Source organism: Apteryx mantelli, chromosome 6, assembly GCF_036417845.1.
Source record: "Apteryx mantelli isolate bAptMan1 chromosome 6, bAptMan1.hap1, whole genome shotgun sequence".
NCBI classification, from domain to species: domain Eukaryota; kingdom Metazoa; phylum Chordata; class Aves; order Apterygiformes; family Apterygidae; genus Apteryx; species Apteryx mantelli.
Window position 1 is genome coordinate 30,090,961 of NC_089983.1, and position 26,052 is coordinate 30,117,012.

A 26,052-nucleotide genomic window follows, 5' to 3' on the forward strand; every position below is an offset into this window, starting at 1 on the left:
AGAAAATAAAAGTATCTTAAATGGAGATCTAAGTTTGAAGTTCTAATATTCTTTTTTAAAAAGCATTTGAAGTATTTTGGCCTTTTTCATTTACTTTTTTAAGTCAAGTACTTAATCTTTCCCCAAAAGCTACATACATACATACATACATACATACATACATATATAAAAACAGTACCGTTCCTTTGTCGCTTATGATTTGAGGACAGGAATTATATGCATTTGCAAAATATTTAGCATGCAAGTAACATTTTATGCATATTTCTTTGTTGTTCTCGAGATTTCTCTTGAAATGGACAGAAAACTTTTCATTCCACTACTTGGAAAAGTCTGCATTGCACTTTTTCATATGCAGTCAGTGCCTCAGATAACTTCCTGTGTTCTGTATAAGGGACAAAATCAAGGACGCATTTTTAATGTTAGAGCTGTCAGAAGACTTCACACTAAGAACACTTATATGAATGATAAACCATCACTTTAGTGGCTTTACTGAAACTGAGCTGTTACTGGCAAGGGGGTTGTTCAAAGTGCATGAGTAAACAAAAGGAGGGAAAGAAGGGAAAGGAAAACTGAACATGTTCTTATACAGAAGAGAGTGAAGCTGCATGTCATTTTGGTATATAAAATATCATAGCAGCATTTCCTGTCACTAAATAAATAAATAAATAACCCCCCTATTCTACTGAGTATTCCAGTGTTTGGCAGAATGATTCTATTTTGTCCATCTGTGTTTGGAGAATATTGCCAGTTCTCTTGCATCTTTTCTTGTGTTTATTGAAATGAGTGATACCAGCATATTTAATGTACTGTTGTGCTTTGTAGAGGACTACAGACGAAGATAAGCAGTGAGCAAGCTGCATTTGAAAAAGACAGGAAGCTCAGAATTTTGGATCAAAATAAAAATGATGGTGAGTAGTTCCCACTCATTTTTAATACTTCAAAACACGTTTGAAGAGAACTATTCCTTTGAAAACAATGACAGTTTAATACAGTCAGCTTGAATCGTTACAAGCAAATTACTTTCTTTTTATTTTCTCTAGCTCTGATGTATCCTGTGGGATAGGGTAACAAGAACTGACTTTTTCTTCTCCCCCCGCCCCCTTATCTCCTATAGCAGTAGTCAAAGCTGCATTGCAGTGTTTTAAGGCAGTATGGGGACAGGTCTGGGTGGAGCTGTGATGAGGACAGGGAAGGTGGTTGGATGCGGAGGTTCTCCTGCCATGGGGTGTGACATGGGCACCGTGCCACAGCGGAGAGGGAGAGGCCTTCTGATGTTCTTATGAAATTGCTACGAGTTTTCTGTGTGAAAAACATGATTTTTAAACACAAATAGTGACATGTTTATTTGGAAGAAAACAGCAGCATCCTATTGATACAATGGTTCGTAAATTTTCCATGAATTTAGTGACCTTACTGATTTATTTTCTCCTTTTTTGACATTGATTTTTCAGATTCATATTCAGTTTTCCATAGTCTATCTTCTGTATTCAGTATATCTCTGTTTGTAAATCATAAGAACATACTGCATGAGTCCAACTTACGTTTAAAATAGGTTTTAACTGCCATTTTTATAACATAATTAAAATGGGGAGAGACATTTTTTGCAAAATGCCGCTCCACATGATTATTCCTGAAGAGTTCATTTTTTAAAAATACTGTATTTCAAACAATTTGAGACCCAAATATTCCTGTGTTTTGGAGAAGATCGCATGTGTTTAGTCCACGAGGTAGGACACATTGCTTGTGTCCGTATGTTCTCCAGTTGTTCTGTTATGCATATAAGCTAGGTATAGCTGACAAATAACATATTTTATGTTAAAACTATAAACAAAAGCCACAATGGCGTGAAACTAGATAAAAATTACAGCTTACTTAGCATTGAATAGTCCTTGAGCTTGAGTCATTGATGCCAATATAATAAACTGAAATTCATCAGTACTTTTTAAATGATTCTAGAACAGGTTTTTCTGTTAAGTAGATGCATGACACCAGGAGCCTGTTAATTAATGCAGAATACCTGAGTAAGAATACTATTATTTGGCAATATTATTCAAAGTATATCTTTAAATAGATTTTAAAAGTAAGTGTTAAGAAAAATTTAATACTAGTGAGAAACCAGTCCTTGTGGTTAAATATGTTGGATTTTGGGCTTTGTGATATAAGTGGGAAGGTTAAATCTTTTCAGTATTCATACTAATTTCAGAATCTCTCTTTAACTTGAAGATCACAATGATACAAAACTCCTTGCAACAACAGAAGAAGGAAAAGAACTTCAGACAACAGAAATTACTACAGTAGATTTTAGAGAAAATAACAAGCTTGAAGTTGACAGACTATCAAACTGCCAGGCATGTAAAAATGACATCTATGTAAGTCATAGGAATTATCCTCAAGTGATTCCAGGAATGCAGGATCAGAAGTCAAATCAAAACAGCCTGGACACAGTAAAAACTCAGGATGTTGCAATTCAGACAGCTCCATCAGAGAGCAATTTGGGAAGAACTACACTAAAGGAAATGATTGTTCCTCAAGACTGTGAGTCATTCAGGGGACTGGCCCATCAACACAATACAGATAAAAACAACACCTGTCTCCAACTGAAGCATGGAGTACGAGAGGATGAAGAAATTTCAACAGAATTAAACCTTCAGAGGAGAGAAGTTATCCATGAAAAAGTAAATCCCATAAAAGATCAAAGTCACAGCTCTACAAATGGCGATGATGTTGCTTCACCAGAAACAACTGCAAAAATTCCAGATGGCTCTCCTTTAAAAGGTTACCCTCTTTATAGACAGGACACAAAACCTAAACCTAAGCCCTCTAATGAAATTACAAGAGATTACATACCAAAAATTGGAATGACTACTTATAAAATAGTGCCTCCAAAATCCTTAGACATAATGAAAAGCTTGGAATCAGAAATTCCATCAGATTATAAGGATCAACAGGTATCTGCTCTGGAAAACTCTCTGAAGCACGAAGACTCCAAAGAATTCATAATGCAAACTGAAATGCCTCATCTTCCAAAAAGTGTGGATCATTTTCAGTTTGGTTCACAAAATGAACCTGTAGCAGCAAATGATCCACTGCACAGAGTGAACAGCATTTCTGAGCACGCTGTGACTTCTCAAGTTGCGATTACTCCTGAGAGCAATCAAACAGAAACAGAGTTTTCCAAACAGCATATCCCACTGATGCTAAGCTTGGATAATACAAACACTTCTTCTGAGACTCAAGACAAATCAACTGCATTAAGTCCTGCAACAAAACCTAGTTCTTTTTTTCTGCAAATGCAGCGAAGAGCTTCAGCTCATTATGTGACATCTGCAATTGCCAGAAGTACCATTTCTGTTCCCAATTCTACTCAAAATGAAGCTAAGAATACAGACGTAGAAAAAAAAATTTTGTCACCAGATCAAACTACTTTTCCTTTACATAAAGCAAGTAGTTTCTCTCCTCCAGCAGATGAACAAAAAGATGATCATGAAAAAAAAACTGAATCCGCCACCTCTCCTGTTAAAAGCAAACCTTTGAGTTTTCCCTCCTGTCAACCAGCACCGTTGAACTTAAAAACTCTAAGAACTTTTGCAGTTCCAAAACCATATTCCAGTTCGAGACCATCCCCTTTTGCTCTTGCTGTCTCGTCGGCAGTCAAAAGGTCACAATCATTCAATAAAACGCGTGCAGTCACTAGCCAGGCAGCGAGAGAGGAATTTCCTGTTGAACTGTCCTCTGCAACTTCTGTGGCTGAATTCTCCTCAGCTACCTCTGTGCCTCAAGTGAAAAACCCTTCCTTACAGAGCATAACAGGAGGGTCACAAACTAGTCTAACAGATAAGGTAAACCTTATTTCTAATATTTGTTGATCACTGATCCCCTGTGATCTCATTTACAACAGAGGAGAGATTTACTCTGACGAGTCTTTGAACTGCTTGTTTATCAGAAGGTGCTGTGTGATACCATAAAAATCTTGTGGTACTGAGCAGTAGTAAAACGTCTTAATGAAATAAAATAAAAAAGGAAATATTACAGTGAAAACAATCTCATTCAGAACATTAGAAATAATTATTTCTTGCCATAATTAAAACCTTATAATTTGAAGAGCAGCAAATTAAATGGAATCATTTAACATTGTTTATACCTATTTTTATGTTCAGAGTGCTCAAGATTTGTTCTTTATGGTTCTGTGTATTGGTTGTATCTCAAATTTAATTCTGTGAGTAATGTGAACAGTTTGGCTTCAAAGTGATCATGGCATAAGGAAGTTTAAACCGGGTGTATTAAGATTTTGCTGGCATAATTATCTAAGTGAGAAGCTTTAAAAAAAATCGTAATAATCAGCTAGTGTATCAGTGTTGCAAATGTGCAGATGCAGATATACCAACAAAAGATATTTAGTGTTCTCATTCAGAGAACTGTTCTAAGGTATTCTGGCAGAGTTGCTTTCTAACTGGTATAAACAGTATGTTCACAATGAAAAATTGGCATATCCACAAATTCTGTGAAGTATAGATGAGCCTAAGTCTGCTGGCTGCCTTTTATGTTCTGTACAAATCAGCAGTATTATGGGATTCTGAGCTTAGAAGGCAAGAGGCAGTACTGTCCCAAATTGCATAATTTTTATAATGTCCGCTTTCTTTAGGCAAGGAAGTTAGATGCTAATCTCAGTTCAGTAGATTCAGAATACTATAATGCTTGGTGCTCCCTCTGCTTGTGGCTCAGATGCACTGCTGAACTTCTCAGGGTGGCTTTTCCTGCATAAGGTTTGGATGTCAAATTTAGATTCTAAGAGGAAAGCATAGTGAAAGAAATGGTAGAAAAAAATTCTAGCTCATGTTGGGGCTATGAGTAGTTCTGTCTGGGAATATGTTATAATTAATTGTTTGGCTACTTCAGTGCTCAAAGAATATTTAAATATGCTATAGCATGGTGTCTAATGTGCTTATATTTGACCTATTTGTTTATCTGTTTATCTTAAGTGTTGTAGGGAATATACAGTTTCCAGAGCTATAGTAGAAATGTGGCTGATCTCTGAAATCTTGAATGAAGCAAACACTAGAATGGTAACACAGTTTGATATGCAACTTCTTGCCAGGTTGATTTAGTTTTCCATTTGTGGCTAATTCAAATTAAAGGGTTTTTCTTCTTTTTTTTTCTTTTTTCTTCCCTCCCTCTCTTAATAGAAAAGCAGCTGTGTGAATAGTGAGCAGTTGAGCCAGGTGCAGTCAGGTGCTTCAACTGACCACCCACCCTCTGTCACCAAGAGACAAACTGCGATGATGTTCCAGCGCTCTGACCCCGAACAGATCCACCAGAGCTTGCTGGCTGCAATTCGCTCTGGAGAAGCTGCTGCCAAATTGAAAAGGGTGAGTTTTCATCATTGCACCATAACAATGAACTCTCAGTCCTTCCTTCAAACTTACCAGATTAATGCCTGACATTAAAAGCAGTCAGCCTTTGCATAAAGCACTATAAGGAGGCATCTTAACAATGGGAAGGGACGTGGGGGAGAGAGTTTAATTTTGCAAAGTAACCCAGTAAATGCACATGAAAAGATTCACATGTCTGTATTTTCAAACACAAATCAAATAGGAAATCTTCCTGAAATGTGTTTGATACCTGTAAGTCATCAATTAAATATCTCTTCCATCCTTATACGATTTGAAGTGGTGTGGTTTTAGCCTCATGCTGAACAGCTTCATCATAGTAAGCCCTGAATCAGCTGCAGCCTTTTGCTGGCAGATAATGTAAGTTTTGAAGGTAGAATTTTTTATAGTTACTAGACTGTATCAAGTCCTTAATTCTTCTTAAACATATTTGAAGCCTCCTGCTGCTGTGTGGTATCTTTAGTAGGAGATTTCTCAATGTTTTGTCAACAGGTTTGGTTAGGTGGTTTTGTATACTTTCTTCCCCCACCCCCTTAGGTAAAAAAGTATTGCTTGAATTCTTTTTCCTTTCTCCTAAAATTCACCTGTACTACTTTCATTGGGTAGAATATTGCACACTTTAAAAAATTTGTATTACTTTAAATTTATAACCAGGCAGTTGAATGATAGTCTCTCACACAGCTTTCTCAACCCCAGCATTAGTATTTTACATTCTGTAGCGAAGAAAAAATTCTTATTGTAGAAAGTTAAAGAAATCCAGTATTTTTTGTTTCTCTTCCCTTTCCCACCTGCAGCTTGAAAAAACAAATGCTGTGTGATCTTGTGTGTGTGTGTGTGTGTGTGTGTGTGTGTGTGTGTGTGTGTTTTGTTTTGTTGGGGGTTTTGGTTTTTTTTACAGAAGCCTTTGATTCTTTTGGGTCAAAATCTCTCTCAGTGGACTTTCAGATCTTAGTATGTTTTGGTATTAGTCAGTCTGTTTCACATGTGTAAGGTTTTGTTTCAGTGCAGCAGTGCAACAGCCTCTCTGAGATCTAGCCCTGCCATCCTTCCTGTACTGAACCGGAAGATACCACCCCCCAGAGAGGTTATAAGCATGCTCAAGGAGTTGTTGACCTGTAGTCAGCAAGAGTGACACATAATACACTGCAGTATTGCTTCTAACTATCTGTCACTAGCCAAAAGTAACTTTAAAACAGGATAAGATTAAGCAAATGCTGTATTGTTCAGAGTCACTGAGAGGTCAAATCTGTCTGTTGCATCAGAAATACTGGCTGGGCTTTTGTTTGCATGTATTTTTATTAAAGTTTTTTCCCAATGCATAACTGCACTGCAAAAAATATTGAACTTTATTTTGCATAATGTGTGAACTTTGGTTATTTTATGATTCTATGGGAAATATGCATGAGCATGGCTATTGTCATAGTAGCCTATAATTTTATTTTAAAAAATAAAGTTTACAAAGTGCTCTTCAGAATTCAAGAAGTCTATTAGACAAAGGAAGGAAAAACTTCAGTCTGTGGTTATTTGTTACTTTCTAATAGAAATGATCTCAGAGCAGGTTTATTTGACCTATATAGTCTTTTATCAGTCTAGGTACAAGAATGTACTGGGAAGAAGAGAATTACTGAAATCCCTTTCCCCTCCCTTCTCCCTCCCTTCTTTGTGGGTAGGTCTTCTTTCTCAGTATAATATTTGCAGAGGCTGTGGTGGAGGGGGACTGTAATTTTAGTGAGAACTGATTAGAATGAAGATGCCATAAGCATAAACAAAAGCATTGTGCAGCACTGAAACTTGAAACAGGCTTAAAAAAACCAACCAACCAACCAAATGCAATGAAGATACCATTGCAGTTTTGCCCAACGTAAAATTCTTCACACTGCTGTTTTCACTCTTACCCTAAGCACATATGCTATAGTACATGTGTTTGTGATTGGGGAAAAAGTGGTTTGGCCTGTGGCAGATTTAATAAAAACATTGTCTGATTTTGTGTTTAACACTGAGAACTAACAGTACTAGAACAAACAGAAAAATGAAGCATTTTGTGTTAACAGGATGTGAGCACCCAAAAGTGATTTCCAGTATTGGAAGGGATTTCTAAATGTGTTCACCTCATAGCTTTCACTATCATACTGCTATCAGCGAAAGGAGTAATAAACTGATCCATTTGAATTGTGCAAGAGGTCTGTCAGGTGCTTGCTTGTCTCTTCTCTTTTTACCTCTCACTGTATTCTCCATTCTTTCACCTCTGTGAGGGAAGCATTCAAAACAAAAGACAAAAATGCTAGCATCACTAGCCAAATCCCTTATTTTCTCCCCTTGTTTTACTTAATAAGTTGTCAGTATGCAGTGCCAAGATCTGTGGTCTTTTGTGTTGGGAATCTTTTTTGTTGAATAGGGCCTTCAATAATTACTAACCTAAAACGGGTCAAGTGAGGTTTCTTTTTGACCATTTTTCTCTTCAGAATATTTTCATTGTACTTAGCAAACTGTGCTGTTCTATGTGGTTCTCATGGCCATAGAACATCCACAGCTCCCACTGACTCTGTTTGGATTTGTTGGTTTATGCAGCCCTCTTGAAAATCAGGTTCTTATATCTGTCGTAAAAGTTACAGTTATCTCTTGGTAAAAGAGACATTTCCATGTCATAAAGGAATGTTAGAAGATTTTATGTTAGAAATCAGTTCTAGTCAGTGCTTAATAAAAAGAGTTTGTTTAGAGTGATAGCTTTTCAAGTATTTCTTTTAGTTGAGTCCATCTCCAGACCTGCTTGAAAAATTATGCATTTATTGAATAGTTATGCGTTGAATTTTTAGATAGGATAAATGTGTTTAAATAATTCTGTATGTTTCTACTTCCTAACATATGTACTTTGTTCAGAAATTATCTCAGAGCTCTTTGGGATGAGAAGAACATGCTAACTGAAGTAATAGTATTTATATTTTCATGAACTAATATTGTATAACATACTACAGAGAGAAGAATCTTAAAAGTTATGTTAATATTATTTCCTGTAATTTTTTTTTCTTCTTTTTCCCCTGCCTCCAGGTTGGTCCTCCATCAAACACTATATCTGTCAATGGAAGAGCCAGGCTTATTCATTTGTATTCTACGGAAGCAAAAGCTAATCACTAGACATTATACCAAATGTTTTGCACTTTACTACTGCTTCATAGGCCAACTCAATACTAACTACAAATTATTGAAATTGTAAATGCAAGTAGATGTTAATATATTTTTGTCAATTGGTATAGGAATTTCACGCTGGGTCTTTTGCCCAGGAAAGATTATTAGACTATATAAATAATGGTAATATTTTGCCTTTTTCTCTTTATAAAGCTGACAATGCTGCTAAAAAGGTTTAAGAGAAGGTGCAGATGAGCTTCACTTGTGTTGGAATGAGAATCAAAAATTGTTGATTTCAGCCTTCAAGACTGAACAATATGTAGCAGTATGCTGAAAATACAGATTTCTCTAAATGTAAGAATTTTAGACCAGTAATTTTGTAATTGTGTAATACCTTAACAGATTGTATGAATTTAAATCTACCAAATGTTGCCTCCATATTATTTTGTTAAATCTGTAATTAGTAGAAAATCTTAATTATATTCAATACTTTTGTTTCTCTTAGAAAATGGATATTTGTTTTTGTTCCTTCAGCTGAAGTAGTTGGGATAAGTATTTTGATTTTTAATCTTATTTTTTTCCTGATAGCACAAAAAAAATCAGGACATAAATTATTGGAAATTTTTGTACTACTTAAAAACTTTTCTTAACAGTAGCACTACATGACTTTTCTCATCTGCTCTTTGAGTACCTGTATATAGTATTAACCTAGTATTCAGATAAGCAATATCTTTCATGAACTAGATATATTTTAAAATAGTCATCAGCATATAGTCAGTTACTGATAAAATGCAAATTCCAGTTTTGATAACTTAATGAAATAGTTTTCACTGGAAGTATGACTAAAGAATGAACTGCTTTGGACTTTTCGTGTAAAGTATTTTAATCTTTAAACAGCACAATAAGAGAATTACAATGCATACTTGTGTCTGAGAGCCTCTATTTATAAATTAATCGTTAGATACAAAAATGGGAGCATACATAAAAAGAAAATGCTTTGCATTACATTTTATCTGTTTTGCATTTCTTGTCAAGATAATACATTTTGGGGAGAGGGGTGGAAATGTGATCACAGTCATGATGAAATAGCTAGATTGTGGATACAGGCAGCAAGTGCGGGGGGTTTTGCCAAATTAAAATATTTTCTTGCTGGACTTGATTTAAATAAAAGTAATTGTATTAGTTTTTATTCCTTAACACTATATTTATTTTGTACTATAGAGACATTCTGTAACTCAGTTTCAGAAACTGATTTATAATTGTGCATTTCAAAGGGTTATTAATGGTTTGCTGCCTGTTTTTTGTGCAATAATCTGAAAAAGCCTATATTACTTTTCTAATACAGAGTGGATTATTGATTACAAGTAAAACAGTGTTAACGTAATGATGAAACCCTTCCAAGAATGTCCTAGAAAATAAAAATTCATAAATACAGCTGATGAACATTTGTTCACACATTGCTGTTCTCTCACATTTTGTCTTCTATAGCTTAGTCCCCTATAAATGTATATTACTGCTTCCTTCTCCTCCCAGTTCTTTCCTCCAATCAAGGGCTAATTCCAAAAAAGAATAAAAAAACCCGCGTGGTATTTCAAAAGGTCTGTTTCAGGGTCTGATTGCAAAAGAATGCTTCATCCATCACTTGAAAATGGTGAGGTAGAAGAGGTAGATACTCCCCCCCCCCCCCCACTGGGGCTTAGTTTTTCTAGATTTCACTGTGTCTTGAGGAACACACTTGAAAATTATAACTCTCTCCCAGGAATTTAATGAATAAAAATGTCAGTGATCATTGTGATATTGGAATTCCACATTTCAAACATTACTGTACAATACACTGATCTATGACTGTCACAGAGAGGTTGCACTGCTGAAGGAATCTCCTCGTTTGTACTTTGGGTGGGAGGGGGTTACGTGCTTATTTTCAGACCTCTATTTTCTGCCAGAGATGACTAAAGTTATTTCACACGACTGTAATTTAATCTCCATTCATGGTGATACAAGATTACATGACATTTTCTATTTCAATTGGACCTGTGGAATCAGATTATTCTGGGTTGGGGGAAAGATCAAATAACCTTGCTTAGTGGTTGTTTTCTTTGGCTTTGACTACAAAAGTAAACTACTGTATATTCCTTAGTCCCATATGTTAAAAGTACATTGCCCTTTTATGTGAACTCTTGAAGGCAAAATAGCATGTTATATAAGAGAGATTCAAACTACAAACATTTTGCTTTAATTTTAGGGTCTCTTGTCTTTGTAATCGAACTTGCTGATACTTAACTGAAATGTCTACACACAATTGTACTGTGAAATTGTTAACTGGGATTTTTTGTTACTAGCTGGCAATATTGTTTAGTGAAACTTTCCCCCCTCTTCCAATGTGTGTGTGTAAGACATTTTAAAATATCTTCCTATTATATATCTAATGACTCGTTTCTCCTTATATTCTTGTATTAAATTCTACCAGCAAAACTCTTGGTGATGAACTTGGCATGTTTATTCATTAAGCAAGAAAACATTTTTGCTCAAGTAAAATATATCAGTTGTTCTAGTACCTGCAAGCCCCAGCTAGACAGCAGTAAATTTTTGTTGTGGATGCCTTATGTGCAGGGGAAATAGACTTTTCTTGCCCAAGAATACTTGCAGTTTGGGCAACCTGTGCTACAGATGCCAACAGAAAGCCACTAGTTATGCTGCACCACATATAATCTTCTTGCTGCTTCGGAGCAACAGTCAAAACGTTTGGGGAAGGAAAGTCAGGACGTTGAGCAGACACTAATATAGGTGCACTATGACTCAGACCATTATGAGTTCTTTGAAGAAGCAGCAGATACTTGTGTAGTGCAGTGGGATCTTGGTCCACTTCTGACTCCTGTAAGTAAGGGATGGTTGGGAAAACATCTGGGATGCTAAAAATGTAAAAATGAACTCTTTAGTAATTACAGATGATATCCCTTTAATTCATATTCTGTAGAAGAATAAAATAAGGATTACAGATATATCTGGAGAAGGGAAGCAGTTTTGCTGGGAGAACTTTGTTCATCACCAGAGAATATCAGAAAAATCAGTTATGATCATAGGTTTTGAGGCCAAGGCAAGAACTCTCATACCTGAAGCTAAAAGATATTAAACCACTGGATGTCTCAATTTTAAGAAATATATATAGTAATCTGTGCCCTAGTTTAATTTCCCAATTGCTCCCAATCAATGTGGGATACAATGGAGTTATAGAACTTGGGCATTTTCTCCAGGAGCTGCTTTTTTTAGCTTTGAAGTCCTCCCTCTCTGGCCTCAGTAGTCCTCTTCACAGGCCTGTAGTAACAGGGCCAGTTTTCTCCTTTTCTTCATATTTCTGCACTTTGGATTGCAGGTGTCTGTAGTCTTGCAGAGTTTGCTCATGTCTCTTCACTGTCATGTTCAGTTTAATTTCTCAGCTACTTGTGATTTGTGCCCTATAGTTCAAGCTCTGTTAGAGCAAAGAAGATCACCAGACATGAAAAGGAGGGATATGGACCAAGAGGTATGGGATCACAAGTAATAGGTAAAGAATGAGAATGTAACGAGACCAGCTAGTGCTCTTGCTTTTAAGTTCGTTGTTACCAGCCAAGGCAAACGTTTTCAGTGGGAGCTGCTTAGACTCATATTTAACACACAGTGCTGCCAAAGCACAGTTGCAGAGAAGGTTAAAGGAGTTCTGTTATGTAGAAATAAAGGAAGGATGCTTTTGAGCAGTAGGGTGGACATCCTTGAACATGTTGCTTGGTCAGAGTGCATCTATCAGATGTTGGACAACTACAGCTAGATTGAAGAGTGGTTGTAAATGACTAAGTTGATGGGATGGTAGCAAAGCAAAAAAAAAAATTTTTTTTTTCCAGAAGGGAAAATGTGTCTTAATCGTCTATGCCAGTGTTAATGTAATGTGAAGCTGAACTCAAAATTGTGTTTGGACTGGAGCTGCCATCTTCACAGCACATGGTAACTGTTTGAGTGCTGTGAGTGGTCTGAAGTTCTGAAGCTACAATGTTCTTCTGTTCAGGGTCATCCATACTGTCAGCAGCTGAGTTGAAAGATTGCTTGTTATAGATGGAATCTCTTTTATGAAATCTATTTTGAGGACAAAACAAAGCTGTTACAATAACAGTGGAAATTTTCTGAGCATTTAATAGAAAATAATGCATTTTATGTAATTATTTTATATGATCTGATTGCAAATGGCAGGTAAGTTTTTTTTTCTTTAAAATTCTGTGATAAGGTAGTTTTGCGAGAGGGAAGGTATCCCTGTTAAATGACATGAGACTTGCAAGTAATGGGAGATGCTACACTTTTTTTTTTTAATACTATTTTTTGTTTTGTCTTCCCTGCAAGAGCTATGTGCCATGGTATGTAATGTGTGAACTGTGTGTCACGAATCTACCACAATGTGTTGTACATAAATTTGCTTTATTTTTGCTCCCTTGTATTTTATATCCAGTCTTTTTGGAAGTATCTTTTTTCTGTCTGTTTCTAGTATCACCATGTTCTTACTTTCTCAAGGCTGAACATCCTTGCTATTTAGTTTTGATCTGCTTTTTTGTTGTGTTCTGATTTGTTCTAATCCCTGAGATTTTTCTTTTTGTCGAGCCATCCCAAGAGTGGCCCTTTCAGTTTTAACAGCTAAGGTAGATTTCCATACTCTTTTTTTTTTTTTTTTTTTTTTAATATATATATATACTTTCAGAAATGTCACTCTGATTCTAGTAATACTATCACATAACATCTAAATTTGGAATTTAAAAGCAGCTTTTGAACCTCTGTAATACACCATACAAAGTTACTGAAAATAATCAGGCTTTGATGATCCATTGATCAGTTGTCCAATTTTAATCTCTAATTTTGGATATGCTAGATTGAATTCGGTGTTCAACACTCAGGAGAACTGTGATATTGCACTGAATTGGGAAAAGTAGATTGAGAACCAGGCTGAACTAACTGATGTAGAGTTGAGCCAAGAGAGTGTTCAAGCGCAACTGGAGCAGATGAACGCTTCCTTCCCACCACCCAGGAAACACCATTAGAACTGTTAATGGAGTTATTCATAAGTTATTCAGGCTATTTAAGAGAATGAAATTAAGGGGGAGGGGGAAGGGTGGAGGGTGAGGTAGAGGAGAAAAAAAGAGGAAGTCTGTCTTTTTGATCTTCTGGGGAATCGCAGCTTCTGTGGGGATAAGCAGGGATAGTTCTTCTCCTCCCCATTTTAATGCATTAAGGAAGAATCTTCTACAGTAAAAGCCTCAGTTGAGGAATATTTCCTTCCCCGTGGAAGATTCATAATGAGTTCGGCATTCTTTATCAGCTGCTTATGACAGGCAGTGCTGCTCCCCTCTCCTTCCCCCTTTTGTATCTTATGTTTTCTGTTCTGACTCCAGAGTTACACAAATACTGTCCTGTTTGTGAAGGTGCGGGTATGAGCCAGAAGCTAACAGCCTAACTCTGAAAGCCTGGTATCTTGTGATCCCCATTCATGTTAACAGTGCAATGATGAAAATACAGTCATGTGCAGGACAGGCATTTTTCTGTTTGCTAATGTTAGAGCAATGAAAGAGAATCTGTTGGGAAAGGGTGAAGAAAATATACCTGAAAAGAAGGAGGTCACTGGAACTCTGAGGAAATTTTAACTGCATCTATTTGGTAACTTATTTCAGAGTGACTGTGTATGTGTAACTTGGGGCCAGGAAATAACAAGGACTGTGTCATCTCTAACAGAAGTAGATACAACTCCAATGACAAAGGAATCGCCCTTCCTTGTATCAAAGTTGGATTTGGATGCAAGTTGCTAGTTCCTTTGTCAGCTTCCCAGATTCCGTGAACTGTCTTGTGCCAGTAACACAAGACAACAGCCAGTGTGATTATACATGTACACCCGTGACATTTACTAGTTACCAGTTAGTGATTGTATAATGAATGTATTTTTAGGACCCCTTTTGTTGATACCACCTGCTGCATGAGAAGAACAACCGTCTTCCCTTTCAACAAATGATGTTTGGTGATTTCCTATGCATTAGTCTCCTGCTCAGTGCAGGGGCATTCCCAAACAGTGCTTAAAACAGGAGGTTAGGGCTGCAGTGGTAAAATAATTTTTGATTTCCTCCTTAGTTTTTAGAACACTCCCCAGCGCTACTGATAAAATACACTTTCTAGGAAGCGGAAATAAATTTAGTCAGAGTGAAGACTAGGTGTTTCTGAAGAATATGGTCTAGTCTTATGGAATGTAAGCAGGGGTTGTTTTGTTACTAATAGTGACCCAACTGACTTTCTCAGTAAAAGGTAGATGTGTATCAAGAGCAGCAGGCCAGAGTGGGGGGGAAGCTTTTAAGATCAATATAGTTAAACTCCTCCAGGAAAAACAACAGCTTGCTGATGGACCATTTCCTCGTTCCTTCCCTTTGAGAGAATAATCTTAAATGTCTAAAATTGAGAGCCTTAATCTTTATTTTGATTGACTGGAATGGCAGGATTCTTCATATTGTACCTAATAAGGTGCTACGTATGAATTAAGGATCATACTCCCTTAGTTATTTGGTGACAAAAGATGGAGATAGTCACCATGTGGAATATTCAGAAGTATTTACATAGGTATTAAACTCTCCCTCATTTAGTCTTATAATTTTTCTGCATTTTTATGCAGCTGTGGTAACTAGTTGCATCAGGTTATGCAAACTATAAGTCTGTAAGTCTCCTAAATCTCAATTTACTGTGGAAAAGAAAATCTGTAGCATACCCAGAAATGCTGATTAAATATTCCCTCAGTCTTCAAAAAAAGAAAAGTTTTGAATTAAACTTGAAAAACAGAGAGCAGTTGTCAGTGTAGGGTTCTGCTGCTGCTTTTGCCATGATCAGAGAATGTCAAACCAATGGGGCACTGTCCCTTTTTATAATTTAAGTCTCTATCTGGATTTTTTTTCATATCTGAATTTCATATTGAACTTAAATATTGAACAAATGTGTAATTGTTAAGGTGTTTTAACATGTTTAAGTGTGAAAGATCCCCAGATGTTTAACAGCACATAATTAGGTGAACCTAATCACTTTTATTCATTAATAAAATACTGTCATTTAAGGTATACAGTGGCTTTGATTAGACACATTCCCTTGCCAAATGGACTAGAACCAGCACCTGAGGACGTCTAATGTGTCAGTGATTCTTGAAATATTAAGCTGTTTCTGATCAGTAGTGTCATGGCTCCTTCACAACTGTCTCTGGTCATTTCTAAGATGTAAATTTAAGCCAGCTCCGATTTATGAATGAGAACATTGTGTGCTGTGGACACTAATGGGAGAGTTGGTGCTACTCTGTAACTTGCATGTGGAAGTCAACACTACTAATATGAAACAGGATAATTTAACCACTGAAGCAACTCCGCATAAAGACATAGCATTAGTCATTATTTAAATTCTGTATGTGAAATGAGATTTAACTTGATTACAAATTACAGGTTTGACACAGAGCTAACTGTATGTATTTATATTATTACCATTGCATAGTGCAGGATCGTCACAATGTTACTTTATTTTCATGTGGGAACCAGATACCTAAATTTTTACAAGAAAGAATAGAAAAAAATAGTGTACTCCCTACATCAGAAAACTTGTTAATTCTGAAGTAAGCTGATACAGAAGCAGCAGGGGGGAGGGGGGGACAGAACTTAGTGATATATCATAAATAGTGAACTTAACTTGATGTTTCATCTTTTTAGTTTATGTGAATACTTTGAAGAAGTCTACTGGCTGACAAATTTTTGTTCAAGTAGGGTTCAAATCATCTGAAGTACTGAAACTGAAGTGTGTTCGTGCATAATTGCTTTGCACATTTCACTCAGATGCATAAAAGTGTTGTAGAATAGTCTTTTACAAATGCCAAAGGAAAGTTGGGAATGGAGAATATAATCACTTAGAATACAGTATGACTGGAGAGCTGATACTTTCTCCTCTACAGGAATAATTTGTCATGTCTAGTGACTGAACAGAGCTCTTAGTCCTCCTTTTTTGTCTGAGGCTGGGGGGAGAGAGAGGGAAGGGGAAAAAAAAAAGAAAAAAGTCAGCCTTTAATGCAGCTGGATTATCTAGTACTGTTACCAATCTGTATACAATAAGTCAGAAAGCAAAATGCCAGCTACAAATAACCCAGCACCCTCTCCTGTACCACTGGGAAGGTAGTGATACTTGTTTAGTTTCAAGTCTTCCCTTGGAGTACTAAGCAGGACTGACCTTGTTTAGCCTATTATATTTGATAGGATCATAGCCAGAACAACTCTAGCTAGGGGGAACTCAATGAATGCAACCAATCGCTTAACAGACTTAAAGCTATTGTCAAGAGTGAGAATTTCATAAACATTTTTGATAGCTCAGCATCTGTGCTTATTGTCCCAGGTCACTCAGTAAAGTACCTGAGGTACGTGCAATAGGCGAGCAGTACACATCAGTAATTCAGAAAGTAGACAACCTAACATAAACATAGAAAACAAACACAAGTTTTAAGCCAAAGTAATGGGAGAAGCAAATAGCCAAAGCAATGATAGGGAGAAATTCTAGCAGACAGATAGTATTAGGGAAGAGAAAAAGAAATTTATAAGTTTTTATGTATATGTATGTGTGTGTGTGTATGTGTATATATATAAGTTTATATATATATACATACACACACACACAAAAAGAAAGATCGGCATAGTATGGATATGTACCTTATTTTATGGGTTCTTTCAGTGTTCCTCATCTTGCTATTTGTAGATATATTTGAAAATAAGTCAATTTTTAGTCAGGCAATAGCCTCCTTTTATTTTGTATTTATAATCAAAGCATCTATAATGATCTCACATTGATGAATCTTTTCAGAATTGTATACTATTTCTAGGCCATTTTATTAGTCCTTGCTTATAAAAGTGCTTAGGGAGTGATTCTGTGTACAGCTCTACAAGTGCATATGCCTCTCCAGTTTTTCAGTATGTGACTTTTGATGCCACTGTCTTTGTGTTTATATAAACTACTGGAAATGGGATAAAAGTAAACAGTAAGTACACTAAAGTATGGTAGATACAAGTAAATAGTTTTCACAAGTGACAAAATAGTTACAAAACGGGAATCTTGATAGGGAACATCCCTAGGCATAAAAATGTGCCAAGATGAATACAATCAGCTCAGGGAGAGGGAGAGCTAAGTCCACAGTGCAACAGAACCTGCAGATGCAGCAGTTGTTGAGGAATAAAGCTGGCCAATCAGTGGCTATTTGCAAGTACTAGCATACTGAGTATATTCGTACTAGTGTACTTTAACCACTAATGTACTTACTAGTGGTTAATGTATTTCTATTTGCAAAATCTATTATAGTAAATAAACTACTGTAGGACTTAGAATTTCATAATACCCCCAGTTATATGTGTGTCTCTCCCTGTGTGTGTTTACTCTCATTTTTTTTCTCTGTGATCCTGAGCGAGAACTAGGATGAGATGGTTGGTTATAGTCACACTTATATGAACTGGTAAAGCATGGACAAGATGAGCACAAACAAATTTATTTCGCAGTTGCTTAAGTGTTTAAATATTTCTGATTTAACATAAACACAATGAATGATCTTCCTTAAAATAGTTAAGCTGATTGCAGTTTTCTAAATGAAGCTAACAGGGAAATGGGGATGGAAACAGAGGGGGCTGCAATTGGTCACCTTGGTTAAAGAGCATGATGGATCCCATCAACAGAATTATTGCATTCTTCAAATGCTAAACGTCAATTAAACACTTGTGTTCTGCAAGATGAAGTGTATTTGGCCACACAAGCGTGCATCACATCAGTGGACGCCTGCAGTTACAAAGTGCATGTACCAAGCAAGGCCCTATGGTATGCCGAGCTGCTGCAGTTCTGAACTCAAGCACCTCAGTAACATGAAGAGGTGAGGCAAAGACTAAAGAAGTGGATCGCATATGATTTCTTTTTTAAATTGCAGAGGACTGGGAGAAACACAAGAATACAGGCAGCTGCATAATTAGGTGCCTTACTTCCAAGGACTAATGTACTGTTAATCCTCATTAAAAACCGCAGTATAATGGCACTTGAATTGTCAGGCGTTCTGGAGGAAGACAGCCAACAGTCTGTCAAGTCCCTGGTGGCCCCAGCTCTTGCAGTTGGCACATTTCAACCATCTCTGGAGCGCTGAGGACGGAAAGATCTGACAGAGAAAGCGTTTGCCTGAGACTCTCCATACCAAGACTAGCGAGAGGGTGGGAAGAGGAGAGCATTACAGTTCCTGCAACTGCTGGTAACTGTATGGCTAATTCAGGCTGTCTAAGAGAGCTCTACCTGAAGCTAGCATGAGACGAGCACAAGCTGCATTCACAGAGTTCACCTGGTGCCGTCCCATCAGAATTTGTGAGAGACCCTGAGAAAGGAAAGTTTGGGGAAAGTTGGCTTCAGGGCTATCCCTGAGAATGGTGGGTTTAATTTTTTTTTTTTTTAACTTTGTCTGCTACTCATTTCTTTGAAAAATGAAAATTTCAAAAAGGGTGGAAAGAATTAAATGTCTGCAAGACCATCTTCTCAGGGAAAGGAAGTAGGAGAAGCTTTTCTCATGTAACTACTACATTCATTCAAAAACATAATCTGGTGGTAATGGGAAATATAAGTTGCCTGATTATCACTGGGCAAAAATAATATAGCAGAAACCAGGCTGGAACCTAGCAGGAAAAACTTAATCTCAGAAAGTGAAGAAAGCTGTTAAAAGCAGCAGCTATTTCTTAGATTGTGTTATGACTCTTTAGATTGATAATCTAAACGTGGAAGGCAATTTGGGTGAGAGAGAGAATAAAACAAGAATTAAAAGACCTTTAAAGACATGTCAGGAAAGACCTAAAGGAATGGGATTTGGTTAGTATAAAAAAACAGAAGACTGATTGGGACAACATAACCATCTTTCAACACATAAAAGTTGCTACACCAAGGAAAGTGATTAATTGTTCTATCTTGAAGCAATAGTCCATATGTTTGTTCTAGCTTTAGAGCATAATGGAATAATGGCTGTACTGGGTCAAACTAAAGGTCCATTTAGCCTATTATCTGACTTCTGTCAATGATCAAAAGTTGATACCTGGGGAAACACAGGCATGATCAATTTTCAACAAATTTTAGCTCAGAAAATTTCTGAGCCAAGATGATGTCTATGCATTTAATACTCCTAAATGCTTCTGTCTTTCAAGAACTTGTCTACTGATTCTTTCAACTTCTGTAAACTTTGAGCAGTGATAGTACTGCGTGGCAAGGAGTTCCTTGGCTTAATGACACACAGTGTGAAGAACTGCCTCTTTTTTGTTTGTTGTGAGCTTCTACTTGCTAGCTTAATTTTATCCTCTCCAGTTCTCTTACAGAAAGAGACATTAACTTATCAATCCTCATTCATGCTCTTTGTGCCACTCATGTCTTTGTGTAAAGTGAGTGGCTGTACCATAGGCATTTGAGATGTGTATGCTTTTGCCATTATATCTGTTAGATGTCATCAGGGTTCATCAATACAAAGATGTAGGTCTGACCATGTCCCATGCTTTGTTTCTCTCAGCATCTTGGGAAGAGGGTATTTTCTCTTAGCCAGATTTTTTTTTCAAATTTGCCTCATTTGTTTGCTTCTCTCCAGATTGTTTCTCCTTTTGGGATGTTCTGTAAGTTTTCTACTTTGGCATGGGTGTCAGCCCATGCAGCGCAGCCTTCACATGAGGCTCTTCTTTGTTTGATGAGGGCTGATAACCCATTTTCCAGGGCAAATAATGAAAGAAGGCTTTTTGTCATGGTCAGCCACCTGCAGGATACACCTATCTTCTGTACAAGATCAACAGTTTATGAGAGGAGTTTGTGTGTCATGGTTCTAAAGTGCCATATATCCAGCTAAACAGAACCTTGCTAAGTTGTATTTATTCACAGATGATCATGTGACGATTTATTCATCAGATGATCACATCTGATTCACAGCTGATCTTTTGAACTGGTCAGGCAACAGAGTCTAAAAACTTGAGGCTGTGCTACATAGGCTGCTCAATTTACTGTGATAGTTGTTCATTAGTTTCAATTTATAATAATACTTTGGCAGCTAAAATGCACAAGCTTTACTCTACATGTGAAATTTCAATCCACTTTTCTGATGGAAATTTCTATGGACCTTATTTCATTCAGTGACAGCAATTACCTTTTGAAATCCACTACCAACATACAATGTTTGATTAGAATAGCTCATCTAATCTTATTCATCCATTAGCAATTTTCCCAGGAAATCATCAAGGCATAAATATATAAGTTTTCTAACAGTGCAAGATGAGAAATGAAGCAGCTTAACAATAACGAAAAACAGTGTGCCAAGCAAACATTCATGCTACCTCCCACCTGAGCAGCAAGGGCCGGCTGCTGCCTAGGGGATGGTGAGCCAGGACCCAGTGTGCTAATGTGGCCAGCAAGGCAGGGCCCTGTCCCACAGTACTGGAGCGAGAGGAGCAGGGCAGGCCTGGAGACAGCAGCCACATTCAGCCAGGAATCTGGATCACCATAGGGATGAGGCAGGTCCGAGGTCAAGCTGGGAAGTCTGTCTGCGGCTCTGGGTCTGGACCAGTGGGGTCCCTGGCCAGGCACAGGTATGGCTGCGACTCAGCGTGAGCTGTACCTCAGGCGAGGGCCAAGCACTGGAGCCTCAGCTCCTCAGCAGCTGCCCGGGAAGCAGGGGCTCAGCCCGGGCTGTGGCATCCCTGCAGAGCTGTCTGGAAGTGCTTGTCCCAAGGCCACCAACTGTAATAACCTGGCCCTGAGTCCAGGCAGCCAAATCCACAGAGGAGGGGGGAAGTGCTCAGGGCCCTGACACTAGGCTCTGATGGAAAGCATGCCTGTAAGTGGAAGATGACTAGCCAGAGCAATGTGGTTATTGAGATACACAAGTCAGAGTTCATCGATGGACAACTCTGTTGCTAGCCATTGCACATGAGGCCTAGCAGAGAAAAAGTGAAAAATAGGGAGCTGTGGGCAAGTTATTAATACTGCTATGGTTCTCTCAACCCTCTTCAATGAAAAGAGTGCATTAGGCAATCTGACTGTAATAATATTTTCACTGCACTGAATCACTATACTGAAGATTACTGTAAAGCATCGCTTAAATTAAAACTATATATTTGCATGACAAACACTTTTACCTATAAATACAACTATCCAGAAATCTAGAACAGGCAGAATCCATTTGCCTTTTGTTCAAATATTCTTTGTAGTCTGACTTGCAATTAAATGGTGTTTTCTCCTGAATTATTTCTGCTGATTATTAACTTACTTTGTATTTCAATGTTAAAGTGAAACATGTTTAACTGTCTTTAAATGAACTACCTTTGTGGTGGTATTTTTAGATGGATCTTTTGATGCCTTTTTAATGGTACATTAAAACTTAATGAACGCTGAGTAAGAGTAGAATCCCTATGGAAGCACATATGGTATCTACATTAATACTGAATGAATGCATAATGATCAGTAAAATTTCTGTGATTTCCACATGAATCAACAGTGATGAGCCACTTAGTGTTACACTCAATTACATCATGTTTAATTTATGTAGCATTGTTTGGACATTATGTTTAAAATGTCTTTAGTAAATCATTGAGACTCTAATTGAGCCTCCATTTCTGTGACAAATTGCACTGTAAACATTAAATTCATTTTTTTTACACAACAATTAATTTATGTTGAAACCCGTTTGCAAAGGGTCAACAATTTGATATATTTTCACTATTACTCCCTGAATAATGGAATCCTAGTATGAAAACAAATTACAGGACCTGTTAAATTATTTCTGTTCCCTTAGTTATGCAGCAGCCGGACATTGGAAAAGCATTAATTCCCTGAACTCTGGAAACAATGGCAATACCTCAACTGCTCTGTATGATTGCTGCCAAGCAGTCTTCCAGTGAGAGCACCTCAGGTCAGAACACCTTGCCCATATACACACAGCAGGCTCGGAAGAGCTCTCCAGAGCACCTGCCTCACCGTGGTGCCACACCACCTCTCGTATATTTGGGGGACTGTTTTAGCCCATCTGTGACTCACCTGCAGCACATATATAGCACAGTAAAGTGGACCAAGGGCTCCAGAAGTGTGACCATGCCACTGGTTTACCACGCCACTGGTCTGACAGGGGTAGCTGAAAGGGTGGGGAGGGAATACACCCCAAATGCAAAACTATCTTTTCATTCGGTCTTCAAACCGTTCTCCCGATACCTGTCTGAGCTTATATCTGATGTCCCATTTTGGACAAGGAAGCCAACAACTATCCCCTTGGGGTGATCATCCGGCACTTGTTTCCAAAGCACTACGAAAGTGTGAGGGCCCGCTATCTCTCTTCATTTCCTGGTCTGCCTTGGAATACTCTGAAAATGGCCAGTTGTCTGCCTACGCCCTGAGATGAAGGCTCTGTGAAAGGCTAACAGTGGCAAGAGGAGTATCTCTAGCTGAAGCCTGCCACTGAAGTCTTCCACAGTAATTGCTGCAGCAACAGAATTTGGACTGAAACAGGGCATAGACTTATCAAAGGAAGTTAGGGGAGACTGCATCTTTCCAGACTGGCTCTACATCACGACTGGAGACATGCAAGTATCTGATCACAGTAAAAATAATACAAATAAATCCACTTTGTATAGGAAAATTAGAAATAAAACAAATATAATTCAAATCCCCTAGCAACAGCACATGTCTGGCTGGCTTTCACATTTGTCAGGTACTTCCAGCAGATAAGCTCCTGACACATTGGTTCAGTGGGTCTATGCTTGAGCTGGCTTGGAGATGTTCCAAGGTGTCTGCAAAGACTCATTCACAGAAAAAGGCTAGGGTTGCCTGTTTTATTCAATCAGCTCAGTTACCTGAACAACTATCTGAACTGGACTGATTTTTGGCAGAGAAGATACCCTCTCCTACTACTCTAGAAGAGGTCTTGCACTCTCTCGACTCGCTCAGGCTGGTACTTGTCACTGGTACTTCAGGCCAGTAAGGTCTTATCAAGAGTCTTTCTGTCTTTTTCTCCTCCAAATAGCTGCTCAGATTAATGAGCTTGAGAGGTCTTGATTTAGGCAAGTTTTTCATTCTGAGAAGTTGTCTAGTCCAGCTGTCTCAACAAGGTGGTTTTGGGGGAGAAAACAAGGTTTGGAGACAAAGTCATATCAGTTATTTAAAAAAAACCTGTTGCTGTATTTTTAGCTTCTGCAAATTTTCTGCACTAACTACTCATAAAGAATGAACCAGGCACTGCATCCAGTTAATTTTAGAGGAAATATTTATCCTCTATGAGTATACAAAGTTAACATCCTAATTTGCTGCTTTTTGATCTACTGTAAGATTATCTGATAACTTTAAAGGCATCTAGTAAACAGCTGACCAACAACTTTGCTACATCTGTAGACAAAGAACTTTCTAACAATGATGATCATAACAATAGCAGCTCTCATTTCTCTGGATTGCTGAAAAATGCAAATTCAGACCTTTAACAATTGCAGCTCAGGCTTTCATTTCTGACAGCAAAGTGAGAGAGAAAAAAAATCTTTCCATCCTAAGAAGCTGTAAAAGAGGCTATCAGGTTCTGTTTTTTTAAATTATGATTCACTTCATTCTTATTAGCAGAATTTAATAAATGAAGTAGAAGAGAGAAAAGATACTGATGGAGAACCCTTTCATTTTGTTTTAAAAAGTCCTTTTCTTGGTTTGTGTTGATCATTTTAATGATTCTGTTCTCCTAATTCAGGAATTTTATGCTGTGTTAATTTAATTCAGCTTTAATTTGAATTGAGTAAAATATTGGCTAACTTGCTGGCTATGATGAAAACATGCATGTACTACCAGAAAAGAATGTGTTTGATATATATACATATAAATATATATATAAATAAATATATATATTTATATATATATATTTACATAAATCTGAAATACACTTCCATATATGCTTAACACATTTTAGTGGTGTAATTACTTCTAATTTGTTATGTAGCTATATATATTTTTTAAGCTTGTTATGTAATAATATTTTTTTTTAATTAGATGTAATGAGGTTATAATACCAGTGTAGTCTTTGGAATAACACTAATATAAGAAATAGTACAAGAAAATAATCAAAAGTATGCCTTGAGCTACATGATGACTGTACAGACAGACTTCACAGTAAACTAGATTTCTTTGACTGGTGTTGTGGTTATAGTGATATAATACATGTTTCATAACTCTGAAGAAATAATGAAGACATTATAACCAGAAATGTGTCAATTTGAATAAATTTATTATGAATTGCTTTGGTTTTAAAAGCTCCCAATATGTTATAATAGAAGCCTACGTTCTTGCTTGAGAGCCAGCCAAACTATCTTGTAGAAAATCACTTAATGCTAGGTTTTCCCTTCAAATAAACAAAAGGAAAAATGTTCTGAGGAGACTGGGCTAGTAAAAGAGATTGGGATATACCTTTCTTTTAAAGACACTTGGAAAGTTGAATGTTTGGGTGCCTCGTATTTAAATGGAGGCCTCTTATTCCATACAGAAACTCATGACATTGTGGAAATCAACATCCATTTTTGCCTAAATTTAAGTTGCAATAAAACAGTCTATACAAAAATTCATCTTGTTTCACCTACTGCTGAACTGCAATTACATTTGGACTGAATGCAACAAACAATGGGCTACTTCCAGCTACAGTACAAAGTAACTTCTCCAACTAAAACCACATAGGCTGGCAGAATCTAAATTGGAATTTAGTTAAGGCATGTTCTGACACTTGGACAAAGTATCATAGATATTTTAGCAATTAGGAAGTTTCATGTATCACCTTTAATGACACAACCCAGCGTTAGTCAGATTTCTTACTTAGCAGCTTGGTATTGGCTCTGAGGCCCTGGCTTGACAACATGCTAAAGTTGGCTTGGGGACGTAACCAGAGTTGCCACAGCCACAGGATGCAGAACTCTGAAACCTACTTTGTTGGTTCAAATTTGTTAAGAGATTTTTTTGGTGGGTTGAATTTTTACCAGCAGGCTTTCTGCCAGATCAGATAGTCTGTCCTCCCACATGTCTTTATCATGTTCTGTGGCTAATTTGACAGAAGTGTGACTGTGTGCCTCTTCTTTATGTGGAACGGGTATGTAATCTTGAGTGATCTAGTAGTCCAGAAATCCAGTAATGAGAAAGAATGCCAACTTTTGAGTCTAACATGGCTTTATAAATACCTGGACTTTCTTTATGAAGAGAGAATGTATCAGTTCAATGGTTCTTCTTGGATAACAGAATGAAAGTTCAAGTAGGTTAGAAGTCTGAAAAATACATTGTTATTGTTTTAAAAAGTAAGGTCAAAGAATGTAAAAAAATGCATGAGTTGATTTCTCATCTCTGAATTCTCAAACAAGTACAACGGATTGAGCTAAATTCACAAAAATGAAGGAAGACATTGAAGACTGAATTTAAAAGTGTTGAGTGGCTGTAATAATCTCCCTAATTTTAGAGGTGATCTTTGTACTCCTGCTTCCCATATGCTTCA

General features: G+C 37.2%; 1 protein-coding gene across 7 annotated transcripts in view; it reads left to right on the forward strand.

Annotated features, from left to right (window-relative positions):
• Positions 1–9,850, forward strand: part of COBLL1 (cordon-bleu WH2 repeat protein like 1) — a 98,610-nt gene extending 88,760 nt beyond the window's left edge. For 4 of the 7 annotated variants that reach the window (XM_067299114.1, XM_013960726.2, XM_013960727.2 and 1 more), the window contains exons 11-14: positions 823–908; positions 2,224–3,839; positions 5,184–5,366; positions 8,433–9,850. In XM_067299114.1, the coding sequence (XP_067155215.1) occupies positions 823–908; positions 2,224–3,839; positions 5,184–5,366; positions 8,433–8,519 (1,972 nt within the window). In that variant the 3' untranslated portion in view covers positions 8,520–9,850. The remainder of the gene's footprint in view (positions 1–822; positions 909–2,223; positions 3,840–5,183; positions 5,367–8,432) is intronic. The other 3 variants (XR_010884590.1, XR_010884589.1, XM_067299115.1) reach the window with 3 other exon arrangements.
• Positions 9,851–26,052: the final 16,202 nt, after the last annotated feature.